The sequence below is a fragment of the Eulemur rufifrons genome, chromosome 29 (assembly GCF_041146395.1).
Source record: "Eulemur rufifrons isolate Redbay chromosome 29, OSU_ERuf_1, whole genome shotgun sequence".
Taxonomy (NCBI): Eukaryota; Metazoa; Chordata; class Mammalia; order Primates; family Lemuridae; genus Eulemur; species Eulemur rufifrons.
In genome coordinates this window covers 59,472,892-59,493,022 of record NC_091011.1, presented here as the reverse complement: position 1 = coordinate 59,493,022, position 20,131 = coordinate 59,472,892, and the positions used below count along the sequence as shown (strand labels likewise).

The following is a 20,131-nucleotide window of genomic DNA, read 5'->3' as shown; positions in this document are numbered from 1 at the left end:
AAATAGCTCTATTTAGTCCTTAAGTACCTGGTACATTAAAAATGTAATTAAAGTAACCTAATATTTTAAGCACAGTTATAGTGTGTAAAAACTTTTCCTTATTCTTTAATAAATGGAAGAAAATCATTTGTAAAAACTAAAATTTCTTTAGTAAGATCTCAAAATACCATGAATATGCTATTAGTTTCACTGTATACTTTGAAATGAAATCTAAAAGAAATATGAGGTGAAACCTTCAAAGTTGCTACAACCTCTGTAATTTGAAACCAGAACTGATTTCAAGACAAAATTTTTACAAAGAATTACTAAAAGATGAATAAATTATAATATTCTGAAAAATAGAATAATCTCTTTAGTTTGATGTTATAGTTTATAGTTTAAGGGTTTAAAAAATAATATTGAAACAAAATTAGAAAAATGCTTATACCTTAACAGATTGCAGGATGCTGTTCCCCTGCTCAGTTTCAATTTTGCAATCATCACACTCAATATTTTGAACTTTTACACAGCCAGACCCTGATGACTTGATATTCAAACCTAGAAGTAAAAAAAGAAAAAACAAGTTAACACTACAGTAAATGAGCTCCACAGCATTTTAGTACACTATAGAAATCCAGCTCCTCAGTTTTATCCATAATATTTCTGAATCCTGGAGAGAGCATAGTTGTCAATAGTCTCTCTCTAAACGTAAGGGGTCTCCACCATAACAACAGGACCAAATGCAACGGCCTGTCTGCCAATTTTTAGAAACAGAGCAGTTATTTCTGTTGGCCTATATCACCTAAAGAGAGAAAATAACACAAATGGAAAATAAAAGAGGCAGAAACTGCAATTCTTATGGGTACTCCCTGTGGAAGATCATGGAAGCTTCTTCTCTAGTATATATGATCATGATTTAAGTCTTCAAATCCTACTTCTAACCTTTCATACCTAAATGATGAAAATATGACCATGCAGTTATATCATAAGATATTTGGAGTAATTTTTAAAAATGGGAACAACTTTGAATAACCCAATAATAAATAGTATTAAAATCACAAGATTGTAAGTAAATAACAGTGATATATGAAGAAAGTTTGGAAAATAAGGAATCACAGATGCCATCCTTGGTTGTCAATTTAAGGTGTACCCTTAGGCATCTCTGAGTACAAAAAATATTTAAAACATTGACATTTAATACCTAATTCACATAAAGGGGCAGCATTGTTAGATAAAGAGAGAAGGAAACAGATTCTAAAGATACTCTATCCTTATTGGGTAGGTGGAGAAGTTAAGGCTAGACACCGAGTGGTAGTTAATGCTATTCTCACCCATTCACTGAAACAGGTAATAGACATAGACAAACTACAGGAACAAATATGAAGAAAATTGAGTTATGCTGATTTGAGGGGCCTGTGGAATCGATGCATGGAAACAGTAAATTGGAAATGGAGTTCTAGCTCTAAAAAGAGGAAGCAAAAAATAATCAGATTTGGAATCACCAGTAAAGATAGCATCCATTTTCATCTGTGCTGACATAAACTTTGCATAGCTCTATTTCAATGCAGTACTCAGCCTATTTTGTACTATTGGTAAATCTTCCTCCCCACGCCAAACTGATACATTTTGAGAGCAGAGTGTCATTGGCCAAGGATACTTAAGAGTTGAGAAGCATAGCGGTTGAATGGACTCCAGTCAGTTTAAATCCTAGCTCCAACATTTTATACCTGAGAGTAGGCATATATTCCTTGATCTACCCCCACCATAATGTAAGTTTCATGAAGCCATTTTTTTCCATTTGTTCATCCACAATAAATAATTACTTTAGGCAACTTTCTGTATCTCAATTCCTTCATCTGAAATGGTGACAATAACAGTACAGTAGTGCTCTGTTATCTGCACGGGATATGTTTCAAGACCCCCTATGGATGCCTGAAACCACAGAGAGTACTGAACCTTACATATGCTTTTTCTTCCTATATACACATCTATGATGGAGTTTAATTCATAAATTAGGCACAATAAGAGATTAACAATAATTAATAAATTGAACAATTATAACAAAATACGGTAATAAAAGTGATATGAATGTGGTCTCTCTCACGATATATTAATATTTTCATATAGTGCACAGTGGCTTGCATCTGGGAAGTAACACGAAACCCAAATACCTAGGAAACATATCTTCTTGCAGGCATTATTACTGAAATTTTCCCAAGCAGTCTTACTATTTGTTTTCTTCAAAATTTGCTACTCACGGAGAACTTAGGCCACAAAGAATGGGAACATCAGTAAGAAGCTGGGTGCCTATTTGAAACCAAATACTTGGTCAGATACGGAACATCCTATAGACATGGCTGTTTTGGAACAGACTCCCACGCTGTGAACAGGGGAAATGTAGATGGATTGCCATATCATTGAATGGATTATCAAGAACCTCAATCTTGAAAAATAAGCCAGTTTGCTTATGACAGAGTAACAAAGGAAAACACAAGGAGCTCCACCAATGTTATTTGACTTGGAGTATTCCAAATCATGTTTCCATTTGATGTATAACATTTTTATAACTAGGAACCTAATTCTTAAATACTGCTCAGTAACTCAGAGTAAAACAGAAGAAAAGAGGCGGCTTCCCAAGGGGACAAGTGTAAATTAGGTCAGAAAGCCAGGTCCAAAAGGCCCAATTAAAAGTCCACGTCCGCCAAATATAAGCAGTCCGCTATGCTGCCCGGGAACTCAAACCCATTTTAACGTCACTTCACTTGCCAAACTTCAGGGGCGCGTTCACCTCCACGGACGCCTGGGGGTCGATGGTGTCAGACACGATGGCCATCTCTTCCAGAGCCTCGTCGTACTTCACCTGCAGGCCGCCCAGGCCCCGCGCCCCGTCCTCCACGCCACACACCGCGACCAGCACGCGGTCGCCATCCGGATAGGTGAGAGGGTCAAGGGGCCTCACGGCCAGGTGGCACGGGAGCCGCGCCCGCAGCCGACCGAATGGGCTCACCAGCAGTGTCCACTCTCTCAGAGTCCGGCGCGCCGGGCCAGGCGGAGGAACCTCGGCCTCCGAATCGGGCCATCGCTCGCCCTCACCTGATTGGTACGGCCTGGCCTGGCAAGCCTGACAAGTCCAGGGCCCTGCACCTGCCCACACTCGGAGCTGGCGGAGCCGGAGGCAGCCAGACCCCCAGCTTAAGCCGGAGGTGAGCATGGCAGGCCCCTCTCGCCCTCACTCAGAACACCTTAGCGACAGAAGGGTGACTTGCCACAGTCAATCGACTGGGCCACTGTGCCGCCTCAAGTCAAAAAGGAGACTTTGCGAGGGTCTGGAGCAAGCCCGCTCCCTTAGCAAGGCGATTTAAACCTCAGCAGCACAGCAGCAAGTTGGATTTTCAAAACTCGTAAGAATCAACTCTGACTGAGACTCCTCGCCTTCTCCTGCCCCTTTCGCTAAGGCTGACGGGATTGGTAGTTCTAAAGGGGTCAGACGTCGAAGAGCTGTTCGCTTTATAAACTACATATCCCAGGAGGCAGTGCGCAAGAGTGGACCTGCAGCACAGCTGGTATTAGGCTGGGCTGGGAAAGGCGCGCGTCCTTTGCCTCAAGCCCATTGGCCATTGGAGGGCCGAAAAAAAAAAAAAAAAAACTACATGGGACTCCAACTGGCCAATGGAAAGCGCGGAAAGGGCAAGAGCTAACGATGCGTGGTCACCTTGGATACCGAGGACGCGACTTCTTGTTTGGAGAGGGTGGAGCTTTGGAGTGAGACCCAGGAGGCCAAAACCCCAAGAGAGACATAGGAGCCTAAAGAAGGATCAGGACCAAGGCAAAGGGTAAGAAATTGCGGTTTTAAAGATGAGAACTAGGTGCAAACTAGAAGTCTCCTCTGTGGGTGGTTAGACCCAAGCTTCACTAAACTAGTGCTGGAGAGTCCTCCTTGGATGGAGAATCTCTTGGCAAGAAAGTAAAGAGCCAAATTGGTACTTTTTGAGGGAACTCCCTCTTCAGTAGCAAATATAGGAATCTGGCTCCTTCCTGACCCTAAGTGACCTTATGCCAATCTTTGTACGTCTTTGGGTTTTAATTGCTGGCTTTTAAAATAAAGACATTAATACCTCCCTTGCCTCAAAGGGTTTTTGTAAGGATCAAATAAGAAAATGGATGGGAACGCAGTGCACATAGTCTACAAAATTGCAATGTACTGTATTTTTATTTCAATGTACTTAGCATTGATTCTATGTTACCGAGACATCAGAACTTGTTTTGAGAGCACCATTGATCTCTTTGACTACAATGATCCTCGGTTTGGAGACTAAAAAAAGATACAAAAAACAAAAAAGAGAGAGAGAAAATCAACATATGCAATGGCGAGTGTGGGACAGGGCGTCAGATTATTTTCCTGGCCCTGCCACTGGTTTATTTGTGTCACCTAGACCCATTTCTTCAGTTTTAAGATGAAGAGGATTGCATTAAATGACTACGGTCTCTTTTACCTTTTATATTTAATTATTCTATAGGCAATAAAATAATGAAAAAGAAAAACAAAGATTTATTTTCTCCTTTCCTGCCTGGTTTCTCTCTCCCTTTCTGTGACTCTACCTCTTCCTATAAATTATTCCCTAATTTTTTTAGCTAAGACACCTGCAAGTAATGACATTTCATAAAATGCAAGTGCTAAAACTGGTTGCCTTCAAAAATTGAAGCTCTTGGCTAAGTGCAATGGCCAGAATTCCTGGGAGCTATACTGATAGAAAGACAGACTGGGCTAAAGGGCCAAAGCCGCACATTCTTTGCTAACCATTATATTTTGTAAAATGCAGTGTTTTCTTAAGTTATCATTTCCTCTTTTCTGTTCTCCTCCTGGTCCTTCCTCCCTCCTTATTCTTCTTCCTTTAGTGCAGAAATGCCCACTGAATGAATACTCGTTCTGTCCTTGGCTTTGTGTTTTTCATGTGGTCATGATTATTCAGACTAATCTTCAAGATATCTTTTTTTATGAAAACCCACAGGCGTAACTTTGAAAAGAAATTTGAAAAAAGGCACTGGTTTAAGCACGTTGAGAATGTACTCAAATTTGTTGTAAAAATACTAGATTTTAGATTAAATATGAATCCTTAATAGATACTTCTGTTTCTGTGGTAATTTTTCCTTTTCTGAGACAAACTAAGTTAATGCAATTGGCAACTGAACCATAATTGTCTATGTTTCATAATAATTATTTTACTATATTCAAATAAACAAAACTGAAATATATTCAAATATAATTCAATATATTCAAATATAATTCAATATATTCAAATGAAATTGACTGGAAAGTTACTTTTCTGGTCATATGAGGTTGCAAATGGAGAAAATTGTTGTACTAAGATTGATAGAAGATATTAAAACATTATAGACACTTAAAAATAATGAGTATCAAGTCTGTCCACATGACAATAGTGCCTAAAAAATATTGTACTTTCCATTTATATGACATTATAGTTTTCAAAACATGTTCATATGAATCATCTCACTGTAAGCAGAGTGTTTTAGGAGACTGTAAACTAAACAAAGAATGTAAACTCTCTGTTTAGCAGGACAATTATTCTTCTTACATTATAGATGAGGAAGCAGATTCAGAAACATTAAGATCAAGCAATTAGAAGGTCTGGCCCTTTTGTCACTCTACTAAAAGGACCTTCTATTTTCCTGACACCTTTGAAAAAACAAAGAAATTATTAACTTAGTAGATAGAGAATAATATATAATTTTTTTGTCCTTATTTATAGTTTACTTATAAGATATTTTTACCTGTTCAGTTTTAAAAAGCCATTTCTGTGGTCATGAACATCTACTTCTGGTGGGAATATATATTAGTGCAAACTTTTTAGAGTTCAATTCAGCAATAAGCATGAAAAGGCTTAAAAATATGTTTATCTGTGACCCAGAAATTATACTTTTTAGGATGTAAGCATAAAATTAGGGATGTTCAATGAATTTTGTTTTATAGGGTTACTTACAATCTCATCAATTTAAATTCCTCCCAATAAAAGGGTATTACATAAATTAGTATACATCCAGAATTTTTTTTTTTGAGACAAGGTCTCGTTCTGTCACCAGGGCTAGAGTGCAGTGGTGTGATCATAGCTCACTGCAACCTCAAACTCCTGGGCTCAAGCGATCTTCCTGCCTCAGCCTCCTGAGTAGTTGGGACTATAGGCTCACGCCACCATGCCCGGCTAATTTTTCTAGTTTTTGTAGAGACGGATTTCACTCTTGCTCAGTCTGGTCTCAAACTCCTGACCTGAAGCGATCCTTCTGCCTCCGCCTCCCACCGTGCTAGCATTACAGGTGTGAGCCACTGTGCCTGGCCACAATGGGATATTATACAACATTTTAAACATTATATTTTGAAGATGAGTCAATGATATGGGAAATATTCCCTAATAAGTGAAATGAGCAAATACAAAAGTGTATGTATAGTAGGATCTCAGTTCTGTAATACTAACAAATTTAATATAAAATTATACTGTATACAAACAATTCCAGAGGGATAGACACCACTTGATAACAGTAGTTATTTTTACGCAGTGAGATTGACTTCTTACTTCATGTTTTTTGCATTATTAACAGTGAACGTATATTGCATTTATAATAAAAAATTTTAAAAGCATTTTTTAGCATATGTTTCCTAAGACTGACTCCAGTTATCAAATGGGTGAAAGATTTCTTACCATGTAAATATAAATGTCAACGAATATTTTATTTAATGATTTATGTTCAATAAATGAACAGCAGAGGGCACGAGAGAGTTCTCAGAAGAAAATGTAAACAAAACAATTCAGTAATTCGGTTTAAGTGAGGAAAGCCATAGGAATTTAATTTTCTGAATTATAAACTATTTAAAAAGAAATACATTTTATGACTTCTATTATTCTTATGAAATATTAATAAACTCAATAACATAAACTAATAACTAACAATACTGAGAAATATTTACTATGTAGGTAGTCCTATTTGAAATCTCTATGTAAAATTGCAAATAGAGACAGTTTTACTTCTTTTTTTCTATAATAATCTGTATGGCTTGTATTTCTTTTCTAAGATGGCTGTACAATATTGAATTGGAGTGGTGGAAGCAGAAATCATCTTATTTGCAATCTGATGGGGGAAAGCATTTGTTATTTCACCAGCAACTATGAAGTTAGCTCTGGTTTTTCATAGATGACTTTTAGCAGATTAAAGGAATTTAATTCCTAATTTCCTTAGACTTTTTTTTTTTAATTTCAGCATATTTCAGGGGTGCAAATTTTTAGGTTACATATATTGCCTTTTTTCTTAGACTTTTTATCATGAGCAAATGTTGTATTTTGTCAAATGTTTTTTCAGTATTTATTGAGATGATCATATGGTTTTTCTTCTTTAATTTATTTATGGGGTGTATTACAATGATTGATTTTCAAATGTTACAGTACCTTTTGTTCCTTGGATAAACTACATTTGATCATGTTATGTTATCTTGTTTATAAATTTCTAGATTAAATTTGCTAACATTTGTGAGGATTTTTGTATTATGTTTTCATGGGGGATATTGGTCTGAAGTGTTCTTTTACATCTTTTTCTGGTTTTGGTACCAGGGTAAAATTAGAAGGAAAATGTTCCCTCTTATATTTTCCAGAAGATTTGTAGAAAACTGATATTCTGCCTTTGTTTTACTTACCTCACTCAGGAGTCAATATGCTTTCTTTATCTAAGGTCTTCAATTTGCAAATCTTCAGCCTCTCCATCTTCTTTCTATTCTTTACTTCTGGAGCTCTTAACCTAGACATATATTTGAATTTCTCATTTTATCATTCATGTCTCTTAACTTGTGTTCACATGAGTTGTGCTTCTTCCTCTTTTTGTATTTCAGTCTGGATGATTTCTTCAAATTTATCATATAATTCACTAATTCTTTCCTAATCTTTGCTAACCCCATGTTCAATGTCTACATTGAGTTTTTCATCCCAATGACTGTATTTTTGCTTTTAGAAGATTTATTTTGCTCTTTTACAAATCTGTTTTCCCTTATTTTAAACTGCCCTATTTATTTATTGTTGTTTCTTTACCTTCTCTTATCTCTTTAATTATTTTAAACATATTACATGAAATTATTCTGTTATGTTCTGTTTTGGGGTTGCTATTTCTCTGTTGGTGCATGAACTCTCCCTCTCTCTCATGGTGGTTTATTTCCTGTCATGGCTTGTGAATTTTTAGTCATAGCTGATCTGTAGCAGGAGTTCTTTTTTGTGAAAATCCCTTAAATTCTGGATTGTAATAATGCCCCTCCGGAACAATTCTGCATTTGCTTCAGTCAGAGCCCTCTCAATTTCCATGGTCATGGGCCAGGTTTTTGATTTTTATTTATTTTCTCTTGTTTTTGCTTCATATTTTTAGTACAAAGTAGTTAATTCATACACAAGTATGAATATAAAGTATTAATAAGGTATAAAGAATAGTGAAAAGAACATCTTTGTACCTAACACCCAGTTTAAGAAATAAGACACTACCAATGAATTTGAATTTCCTTTTCTCTTCCTTTATTTTCTGGCTTTCACCCAAAAGCAAACCAAGCTGAGAACTGTAAAAAAGAAAGGGGGTCCTACAACACAGAGGGCTCAGCGAAATCCCTGTCTTTTTCTTTTCTTTTTGCTCTTCCAAGGCCAGCTCCAAACACCGATTTGCACTGCCACTGCCAGGCTGTGAGGACACTGAAGCATAAAAGAGAACACTGTCCTTCTAGATAGAGGAACTGGTAAAAAAGTGGGGTTGGGGGGAGAATCTTCACACCCTTCTCTTTTTTCTTGCTGTGTTACCTTAAGGGCAGCCTCAACTATTCGGAACTAAATGGCAGCATAAAGCAAAAACTAAGAGAACACGATCTTTCTGGCCACAACAAAGGGGGCCCATGAAAGCTGGAAAGTGTTGGGGGAAATTTCGTACAGGAGAGAACTGGAGAAGGTGATCCCTACTTCTGTGTTTGTATTTGCACAAGTAACAAGGTCAGCCCCACTGCTGCATAAACATGGAATACAGTAGTCCCCCCTTATCTTTGGTCTTGCTTTCTGGGGTTTCAGTTACCCATAGTTCAAAATTATTAAATGGAAAATTCTAGAAATAAACATACAAACATTTTCAGATGCACACCGTTCTGAGTAGCATGATAAAATCTTGCACTGTACAAGCTCCATCTTGCCCAGGATGTGAATTGTCCCTTTGTTCAGCATATCCACGCTGCCTACACTACTTGCCTGATTGTCACTGAGTAGCCACCTTAGTTACCAGATCGACTGTCCTGGTATCGCAGTGTTTGTGTTCGAGTAACCCTTATTTTACGTAGTGATGGCCCGAAAGCACAAGAGTAGTGATGCTGGCAATTTGGATATGCCAAAGAGACACCACAAAGTGCCTCTTTTAAGTGAAAAGGTAAAAGTTTTCGACTTAATAAGGAAAGAAAAAAATCATATGCTACGGTTGCTGAGATCTATGGCAAGAACAAATCTGTGAAATTGTGAAGAAGGAAAAATAAATTTGTGCTGGTTTTGCTGTTGCACCTCAAACTGCAAAAGTTATGGTCATGGTGTATGTATAGGCCACAGTGCAAATATCCTGAAACTGCAGATAGAGAGCACTGTCCACAGTTTCAGGTATCCACTGTGGGTATTGAAAACTCATCCCACTCAGATATGGAGAAGAGAAGCATAGTTAAGGCTTTGAGAAATGAACTACAATAAAAATACCACCAAAGTCCCAGAACAACTTCTGAGTATTGCATGTAATGTACAGACCCAAAGGGCATAGAAAAGGCTTGAAAATTATATATTGGAATCACTGCCCCTGAAGGCATGGCAGAACTGGTGATCTGAGCCTAACCAGATAGATTGCTTACTAAAACAAATACAAAAGAATCAGTATCTCTAAAAGATTTTAACGGGACTCGGAGCTTCACAGCATAATGTTCAAATTGTCCAACATGCAATCCAAAATTACTCAACATACCAGAAACAGGAAAATCTGACCAGATCTCAAGGGAAAAGATACCAACAGATAGCAGCTCAAATTATGAAAGACTTTATTCACGATAGCCTAAAACCTTGAAACAACCTAAATGTCTCTCAAATGTGAATGGAAAAACAAATCGTAGTACATCCATATAATGGAATGCAAAGACGGAGAACAGATCAGTGTTGCCAGGAGTTACATATGGAGGTAAAGTTTGACTACAAAAGGGTAGCACAAAATAATTCACAGTTTGGGGAAAGGGAAAGAACTGTTCTGCATCTTGATTGTAGTCATGGTTACATGACTACAAGCATTTGATAGAACATACAGAATTATAAACAAAAAGAGTGGTTTTTACTGTAGATAAATTTAAAAATGAATTTAAAAAATCATCTATAAAAAGGAAACTCCATCTGTGAAACATATATCTTTGCAGGTGAATTCTACCAAATATTTTAAGTAAAAAATAAAACACCAATTCTACATAAACTCTTCTAAAAATTAGAAGAGAACTCTTCCAAACTCACTGTATGAGGCCAGCAGTAACTTGATAACAAATTAGACAAAGATATTGCCAGAAAAGAGAACTATTAATACAAAGTAATCTCCCTCATGAACATAGAAGCAGAATAGTTAACACCATATAAGCAAATTGAAATCAACAATATGTGAAAAGGACACTACATCATGACCAAGTGGGCTTTATCCCTGGAATGCGAGATTGATTTCACTATAAAAATCAAGCAGTGTAATTCACCACTCAGATTATAAAAAGGAAAAATATGATCATCTCAATAGATTTTTTTAAAAAGTATTTGGCAAAATTCAATGCCCATTCCTGATAAAAACGCTCCACAAACTTGGAAAAGAAAGGAACTTTCTCCAACTAATACAGGCATCTATGAAAAATCTATACTTAATGCCACACTTAACCATGAAAGACTGAATGCTTTCTCCTTGAGATCTGGAACATCTTTCTTTCACCACTTTTATTCAGCATTGTAATGTAGCTCCTATACAATGCAATTAGGCAACAAAAAGAAATATTGATAAAAGAGCTTCTGGTTTTGGGTTCTGCATGTAAGGAACTTGGAAGTTGTCCCTCCAGCCTAACATGTCAAAACCTGAACAGACGGAAAAATCAACAATTATCTATGCATAGGTATGTATATATATGCTTATGTATGCTTATATATAAGTGAAATGAATGACGGCAATGATATAATGGCTGAGGGACGAATTATGACTATTTTGTTATAAGGTGAAGCAGTATACAGTTGTCCTACAGTATCTGGGGGGAAATTGGTTCCAGGACCCCTGTGGATGCCAAAACCTGCACAGGCAGAAGTGCCTCAGTCCTTAGTTGGCCCTGTGGACCCTGAGTATGAGAAAAGTCAGCCCTCTGTGTACACGCGCGTTTTGTATCCCAAGAATATTGTGTTTTCAATCCACATTTAGTTGAAAAAAAATCCATGTATAAGTGGACCCATGCAGTTCAAACCCATGTTGTTCAAGAGTTGTTCAACTTAGTGTTATTTGAAAGTGAACTTGGATTAGTTGGAAATAAATATCAAAATTTAGGGCAACCATTTAAAAATAGTAAAAAGAAAGACTTATAACTGATTAGCAGAGAAAATGAAATCATATGAAATGCACAATTAGGACCACAAAACAGAAAAAGAGTGGAAGACAAAAATAAGAAAAAAGAACAAGGGCAATGAATAGAAAATAGTAAAAAATATGGTGACTATTAATTGAACTACAGCAGTTCCTCAAATAATGTGGTTTCAATCAATGTTGTTTCATTATGATGTTGATGAGGGGAAAAAAAATCAATTCCTGCCAAGGGCCACTGTCTGTGTGGAGTTTGCATGTTCTCCCCATGCCTGCATGAGTTTTCTCTGGGTACTCTGGTTTTCTCACACATCCCAAAGATGTGTGCATTAGGTTGATAGGTTTGAGTATGTGTATGTGTGAGAGCGCGCCCTGTAATGGAATGGCATCCTGTCCAGAGTTGGTTCCTGCTCTGCACCCTGAGTTGCTGGGATAGGCTCTGGCAATCTGCAACCCTGAACTGAAATAAGTGTGTTGGGAAATAAATGAATGAATACAAATTATTGTAAAATTAAAATTCATAAAATGTATGATAATCATATAAATGCACAACAATAAACAATGCAGTACAAAAGTGCTCAGCCAGCCTACCATATTTGTTATTGTTTGGTTTTGAACTTCATGGTGATAGGAGGTACACCTTTCAATTTTTGCTTTGCAAACATTTATTCCTTGATTTAACCCACCACCACTATGACTGCCATCACTCACTGATTCACCAAAAATTAGGTAAATAATCATCTTACTTGTTTTTATTAATCTTTCTTAAATTTATATATAACTCACATTTATTTCAATGTTTAATATTAGAAGTGTTTGGAGTTTTTATTTAGAAGTTTGGCAATGTTTTTGTGACCAGAAATATGCTATGGGAACTTAATTCTTGTTTATATCAATTAGCCTATGGTAAAATTGATTTTGTTATGTGTTATTTTGCTTAAAGTCACAGTTTCCAAGAACATATCGATGATGTTAAGTGTGGGCTTACTATATTATCAATAATCACTTTGAACAAGAATGGTCTACATGTACCAATTAAAAGACAGAAATTGTCAGAGTGGATCAAAAAAACAAGACCTAACTATAGGTTGTCTATAAGAAATCCACTTTAAATAGAAAGATATATAAATTAAAAGCAAATGTATGGAGAAAAATATACCATACTAATACTAATCAAAAGAAAGCAGGAGTAACTATGTTAATTTCAAACACAGCAGACTTAAAAGCAAGAAAGTTATCAGTGATAAAGAAGGGCATTATATAATGATAAAGGGATCAACTCTCCAAGGGAGCATAACAATTCTTAATGTATATGCACTTTACAAGAGCATCAAACTAGGTAAAGCAAAACCTGATAGAACTGGTCAGAGAAATTTGAATGTTCTATTATAGTTGGAGACTTCAACACCCTTCTGTCACAAATGGACAGATCCAGAAGGCAGAGAATCAGTAAGAACATAGTTTAATCTCTGAGACAGTAGATGGTGCTTGTGGGTAAGAATCAACCGCATCGTGTATGATTGAGTCCGTAAACGCTGTAAAGGTCTGTGCAAATTGAACTCCTTGTCAGTAAGTGGTGCTTGCCAGAAGGAACAAGATGCAATGTTTTTTTGGAACCTGTGACCAGCTCTAGCCCCGGGAGAGAAGCACTGGAATGTCCCAGGTGGGGGTGGGGCCCTGGAACTTCCAGGTGAGTCCTTATTCTCTATCTCAGCAGAGGTGGGTGAGGAAGTGAGGCTGGGCAGGGCTCGGTTGGGTGAACCTGCCCTTAGGCACCAGAAAAGCTGATAAGGTAGCTGTTTTAGTGGGGGTGAAAAATCTACTCCCAGCCTTCTAGGGACGGCCACCAGGGATGGGTTGAGGTGGCCCCACCCAGAAAGTCTGCCTGTGGAGGCAGGGGCCATCTGAAATCCAAAATCTGGCTGCTGGAGTGGGTTTTGCTCTTCTCCCCCTTCCCCTGCTCCATGGTCTCTCTCTGGCATCTGCCAGCAGGCAGGAACTCAATCTAGCTGAGCTTCCTAGCAATGGTACTGCAGGCTGGGAGCTTGCCTGTCCAGGATCCTACCCTGGGCTGAGAGCACAGCTTTCCTGTAGGGGCAGGGTTGCTCCATGAGTGTGTTGTGGTTGGGACCCACACTATGTTCTCTTTTTAGTTCTGCCCACTTGGGCTCCCATGCCTCCCAAGATTAGTTCACAAATCTCCCCTACATACCCCTGAGCAACATGTTTGAGTCCTCAGGGTATGGGATCTGGCCTGCAGGCCTGTCCCTGGGTCCCCAAAGATCAATCCCTGACCATGCCAGGGAGAAGCGTGCTGGTCCTGAGTTGCCTGTAGGGGTGCTCAAGCAGATTTGATGTCCCTTAACTTTAGGGTATGCCCTGCTCTGATGGAGCAGCCAGGCAAGCAGCACTGGGGAGGGCTGGTGAGCAGGGAGCTTACAGTCTGAGTACCCCTTTGTCCTGTGTAGGTCTTTAAGAGCAAAGATTTGAGCCTCACTCTCTCTGGAAGCCCCAGCAGAGGGGAAGCAGCGGTTCCTGAGAGCCCTGGCTCAAGTGTCTGTCTTGGTAGCTGCAGGTAAGGTAGGGGAAGGAGAGGAAAAGAGTCTGAATGGGGGAAAGCTAGCACTCTGGTTGTCTCTGTCCCTCTCTCCAAAGGCAGCCCTCTTGGAATGTCCAGTCTCTGGGATCACACAGATCACCCGGGACCCAGCAGCTCTCTGTGGCTCCTGCAGTCTGGGCCATAGTTGGGAAATGTTTATGTGGGAATGAGCAAGATGAAAAATGAGGGGCTGAATCCCCATAGGGAGGACAAAGGTGCATGGTGAGTGGAGAAGCAATATGGCATCTGCCATCTTGGTTTGGGTCTGTGGTGACAGGAAGTGTCCCAAGGGGTCTGGCAGCCTGGTGCTTTGTCCTCAAGAAGCTTCCAGTTTAATGGCGGCAGCAGCTTTTGGACTCATGAGGCTAGAAAGTCTCTCTAGCAGCTCAGGAGCCTGCTGACTGTCAGAGATGTGAGGGAGGGAGAAACAAACCTCTCCACCTACCCTTTTCACTGGACTCCAACCCTCTGGGGGGTTGACTTCTGCTGATATCTTGCTCCTTCTTGTTCTGTTCTTTCCGTGGAATCTCTTGCAGGTTCTGGCACTTTTTCCTTGGAATTACACCCAATCTATGATTAATTGTTTGTTTTTTCTTGTTCATCTAAAATTTTTTCTTTTTTCTGAGACACTCTGGCAGCTGGTGTCTCTGGTCAGCCATCTTCCCTGATCCCCACCAGATTTCTTATATAGAATACAAAAAGTATGCACCACAAAAGGAAAAAAACTGATAGATTGGATTTCATCAAAATTCAAAACTTTTTCTCTTCAAAAGATACTGCTAGGAAAATGAAAAGGCTAGCAGAAACTGAGAGAAAATATTCACAAAACATATCTGATAAAAGACTTACATCCAGCATATACAAAGAACTCTTACAATTTAATAATAGGAAGACAAACACCTGATTTTTTTAAATAGACACAAAAAAAATTTGAACAGACACTTCACTCAAGAAGATATTCAAATAGCAAATAAGCATATGAAAAGATGCTCAATATAATAAGTCCTTATGGAAATGCAAATTAAAACCTTGAGATACTACCACACATCTGCTAGAATATCTAAAATTATTACTAAAAATACTGGCATAACCAGTGTTGGCAAGGATGTGAAGCACTGGAATCCCTTGTACATTTTTGGTGGGAGTATAGGTACGGCCACTTTGGAAACCAATTTGGCAGTTTCCTATAAAATTAAATATACATTTAACATACAACCCAGCAATTCCACTCGTAGGTATTACCCAAGAGAAGTGACAACGTATAGTCACATGATCAAATGTTCATAGCAACTTGATTCATAGTAGCCAAAAATTGGAAACAAATCAAATGTCTATCAACTGGTAAATGGCAAATAAATTGTGGCTCATTTGTACAATGAAATTATACTCAGCAATGAAATGCTGATACCCACAACAATGTGAATGAATCTAGGTAATAGAAGCCAGACACATCTATAATTCTGTTTTAGTGTGGACTGCTATATGAAAGTACTATAGACTCGGTGGCTTGTAAACAACACAAATTTATTTCTCACAGTTCTGGAGTCTAGAAGTCTGAGATCAGGGTGGCAGCATAATTGAGTTCAGATAAGGGTCCTCTTCCAGGTTGCAGATTGCCAGCTTCTTGTTGTGGCAGAAAGAGGGCCAGCTAGCTCTCTGGCCTCTTCTTATAGAGGCACAAATCTCATTCATGAGGGCTCCACCCACATGATTTCTTACCTCCCAAAGGCTCCACCTCCAAATACCATCACATTGGGATTAGATTTCAACACATGAATTTTGTGGGGATACAAACATTCAGTTCATAACAGATTCTATTTATGTGAAATTCTAGGAAAGGCAAAAGTGCTGGTGGTTATCAAGTGCCAGGCATGGAGAGGATGGGGGTGAGAGGGGGATGTTGAGGGACTGATTGCAAAGGGGCACAAAGGAACTATTTAAAGCAATGAAAATGTTTGTGGTAATGACCGCACAACTGTCAACATTTGTAAAAACTCATCAGATTGCACACTTAAAATTGTCAGTTTTATTGAATATAAATTATACATCAATAAAGCTGACTTTAGGCCGGGCGTGGTGGCTCACGCCTGTAATCCTAGCACTCTGGGAGGCCGAGGTGGGTGGATCGTTTGAGCTCAGGAGTTCGAGACCAGCCTGAGCAAGAAGAGCAAGACCCCGTCTCTACTAAAAATAGAAAGAAATTATATGGACCACTAAACATATATATAGAAAAAATTAGCCGGCCATGGTGGCGCATGCCTGTAGTCCCAGCTACTCAGGAGGCTGAGGCAGTAGGATCGCTTGAGCCCAGGAGTTTGAGGTTGCTGTGAGCTAGGCTGACGCCACGGCACTCACTCTAGCCTGGGCAACAGAGCAAGACTCTGTTTCAAAAAATAAAAAAATAAATAAAGCTGACTTTAAAAAACTTAGTCAATTCATGATTCTCTTTCCTCTCTTCCTCCTGGGCATGAGACCTAAGTCCAGGGTCATTAGATATGGTTTCGGGACAGTTGTCAGGTCAGTGGTTAGTGTCTGACCATGCCGGCTCCTCCCGAGATGTGCTCCCATCTGGGTCTCAGACATGGGTGTCCATGCTGGTGTCTTCTGAGAATTCTGTATCCACCTCTGATTCTCACTTGCATGGTCCACAGAGCTTTCTGAAGCAGTGTCCGCTCTTCACACCTTCAAGGGCTTTTGGGTGTTGTGCTCCCAACCAGCCCCCACACCTCTCCCATTCCCCTCTCTGCCTAGGTAGTCCTCTCTGCTTCATCACATAAAGGGGTGACAGTGGTGATGGCTCTGGAACCTTGCCACTTTCTCCAAGTCCTTACCTGGGAAGGGAGGCACGTTGTTCCCTTGATATTCTTGAATATCCAGTTTCTACCATTTCCTTTCTTAAGACTTGTTCTAGGTCGATGGGATACCTCAGGGGCTTATGTCAACTTGTTTTCTCACCAACTCTCCTTGTTCTCCAACTTAGAGAAACACTTGTTTATTTTTATTTTGAATTTCCTCTTTCAATGTAAAGGTAGGAAAATTGGCTTGGTAAATATTCTTCTAACCCTATAATTAATGTAAGAACCTTTACCCTTAAAGGAAGAAAATAAATTGAGTAAGAGATGCTGCCAGGAGAGAGGAAGACTAAAGTGGAGATCTGCCTAAGGCCAGTGAAAGCCTGAGAACAGGAAATACTTATGCAACAAAAAGAGGAGACTATGAAATTTTCAGACATGGGAGGGGGAACTTTGCCTACTTCACTTACTGTCTAAGGTAGCTCTTTCCCTGACTTGGAGTCGATATGTATTCCCTTAAGGACTTTTATTTAATTGAGTTGTTCCCTTTCTTCTGCTCTAATACTCAATGTCCTGCACAGTCTTTCTTATCCTAGACTGAACATTTCACAGTGAGATTGGAAGATTAGGTCTTCCAAGTCTCCTGCACCGAAGCCTAAAGGAATGCTCTGGGACACATTCATGCTGGAGGACTCAGACCATCTTTTCCAGCCTATAGATTACTGAAATATTTGGTCCATCTCCAGGGTGACCTCTGTTTATTTGTTCCCTGTCAAAATGATTTAAGGCACATTATATATGAGAAGCAAAAGAACAAGGTAGTGGAAGGAGGGGGTTAACATTTATTGAGGACTATATGCTGGGCGCTGGGCTGAGACCTCACATGCATTGTACCATTTAATCTTCACAGTAACTCTTAAATCATCTTGCAGTTTAGGAAATAGCCACTTAGTAGTTGAATATTTTGCCCAAGGTCACACAGGAAGGGGAGGAATAAGATTCAAGCCTAAACTGATGAACTTCAAAGTAGTCATTTCCTTTACCCCATGCTGCCATCCTGGTAGCATAAGTCAACATCACTAATCCAGGTCTTAGATGAAATACTAGGAGGAGGAGGTGAAAGGAGGGAGGACCCTGGAAGCAATGATAGCTCATATCTCATGAAGTTCTTTGCTAAGCAAACAGACCAGTGTAGGTCCACATTCCTACTAACCAGGGTATGGGGAAGAGGAAATGGGTAAACGACAGAGCAGATTTGCAAAGCAATTGCCTAATTAGACAAGATATATAGACTACTATATAATTGTAATTATTGTAATGTTATAAGCGTGCTTTTTGGTACCATTTTTAAAAATTCAAGCACAGAGGACAGTGGAATTTTTAAAATGCACACATTTTCATAACAAGCAAGAGGAGTGGCCTGCAGTGTGACTCTAGATTGCTCTCAAACGTAGAATTTCTGCTTTACAGACTTTCTGGAAGACTGTCAGCTTTAGACCTACTTGGGCATTCCAAACCTCCTCTTAGTCTCTGAGACTCACACTAAATTATTTGGAAACTATTAAGGGAACTGATAGGGCCTTTTGGGCACCCTTTGAATTTCTGAAGTCTGCCTGGACTTGCAGAATGACTATAAATTATTGCAGATACGAAACCAGTGTTTCTTGCCACACTGTGTTTATATGAAGGCTTCCCTTTGGTTTGTAACTATAGCAACAAATTCTATAGCCCATTGTTTCACCTCATGGACTGCCTAATAATCACTGCTCTATGAGAATTATTTTATCTTTAATTGACTTACATTGTGTTGGCTTGCTTTTTGCTAAAGGAGTCCTAGCCTTACACTGTTGCCGTGACAGAAGTTGAATTTCGTCAGTCTGCTTGTACCCTTGATCCTGCTTTTGGCTACTGAAGGCCAAGAGGAAAGGACTTTGCTAAGACCACGGAGAGATTCTTGCATGGTGTAGTGGGGAAGGGTAGTGGATTTGCAGCCAGGGGACATGAGTTTGAATAAATGCTGCCACTTATTGTTGTGTTATCTTGGGCACATCATTTATACTTTCTGACCTTCAGTTTCCTCATCTACAAAATGAAGATAATTCTTATGGTACATGGTTGTTAGGATTAAGTGAAATAATTTGAAGGAAGGCTTTGTTTGAATTGTGAAGTGTTACATGAATGTTTTCATTATTAGGTGCACTGGGCAGGGTGCCTGCATGTTGACAGGGGCGACCGGGAGGGTATGCAGAGACAAAATCACGTCTGTTTCTCTGACAGTTCTGCCATGTGTATGGCGCTTCCCATCATGACCCCACACGTTATACCTACTCAGAAATGAGTAGTGCAGTGCTCATTTTGGCTATGCAGGTTTCTGAGAAGAAAGGGGGAAAATATTTTAAAAGCTTTGAAGAGAGGGTGAGGAACTTTTCTTGGGTCTGTGCTTGGGGCGTGGTGGGAGTGGGCAAAGGAAGGCAAGAAGCTAGGAACGGGGAGGGACGGGGCCTAGCGCTCTCAGCATCCTTCCAGCCCAGGGGGCGGTGCCTATTCTCTAAGGGAGCCTTGGGTTCCCCAGGAGCGCGGGCGATTAACAGATTCCTCACTGATTACACATGCACATAATTTAAGATTTAACTGCCTAACACATGTGAACATTGACTTTAATGGCTAGATATCCACTTGACGCCTTCTCTCAGAGTTTTGCTTTCTTTTGTGTGTGTTTTTAATTAAAGGTAATTCAAGCCACATTGTTATTTTGACACTTCAATTATGAGCAAATTTTATCTGTACATATTTACTGCAGGAGTTTTCATTTTTCCTGTGCCTGAATGGGGATTTGGCAGGATTCTTTTTCTGAGAGGGTATTTTTCTTTTTTGTGATTTTAGGAACAGAAAAAAGTTGTGGTTTTTTTGTCGTCGTTGTTGGGTCTTGGAATGAGCAAGCTTTTTAAACCCTCTTTTTAAAAACGTGTATCTATATCTTAAAAAAAAATGTTTCAAGTCTAATTTTGTCTTTGTATAGTAAAAAAAGAGTATTGAATAATGTACATAGAATATATGATGTAGATGCAAATAATCACATTTTATCTGTTGCATTTATTAATAGGACTGCCAATCTGGTAACATCTGA

General features: G+C 39.1%; 2 protein-coding genes across 4 annotated transcripts in view; one reads left to right on the top strand and one right to left on the bottom strand.

Moving 5' to 3' along the window:
* FAM185A (family with sequence similarity 185 member A) overlaps positions 1-3,360 on the bottom strand; it is a 45,027-nt gene extending 41,667 nt beyond the window's left edge. For 2 of the 3 annotated variants that reach the window (XM_069461473.1, XM_069461474.1), the window contains exons 1-2: positions 2,746-3,360; positions 428-537 (exon numbers count right to left, since the gene is read on the bottom strand). In XM_069461473.1, coding sequence (XP_069317574.1) covers positions 428-537; positions 2,746-3,190 — 555 coding nt within the window. In that variant the 5' untranslated portion in view covers positions 3,191-3,360. The remainder of the gene's footprint in view (positions 1-427; positions 538-2,745) is intronic. The other variant, XM_069461476.1, reaches the window with a different exon arrangement.
* Positions 3,361-3,694: 334 nt separating this feature from the next.
* Positions 3,695-20,131, top strand: part of CCDC146 (coiled-coil domain containing 146) — a 149,119-nt gene continuing 132,682 nt past the window's right edge. Inside the window, exon 1 of the mRNA XM_069461335.1 lies at positions 3,695-3,812. The gene's annotated coding sequence lies outside the window, so the exon portion shown is untranslated. The remainder of the gene's footprint in view (positions 3,813-20,131) is intronic.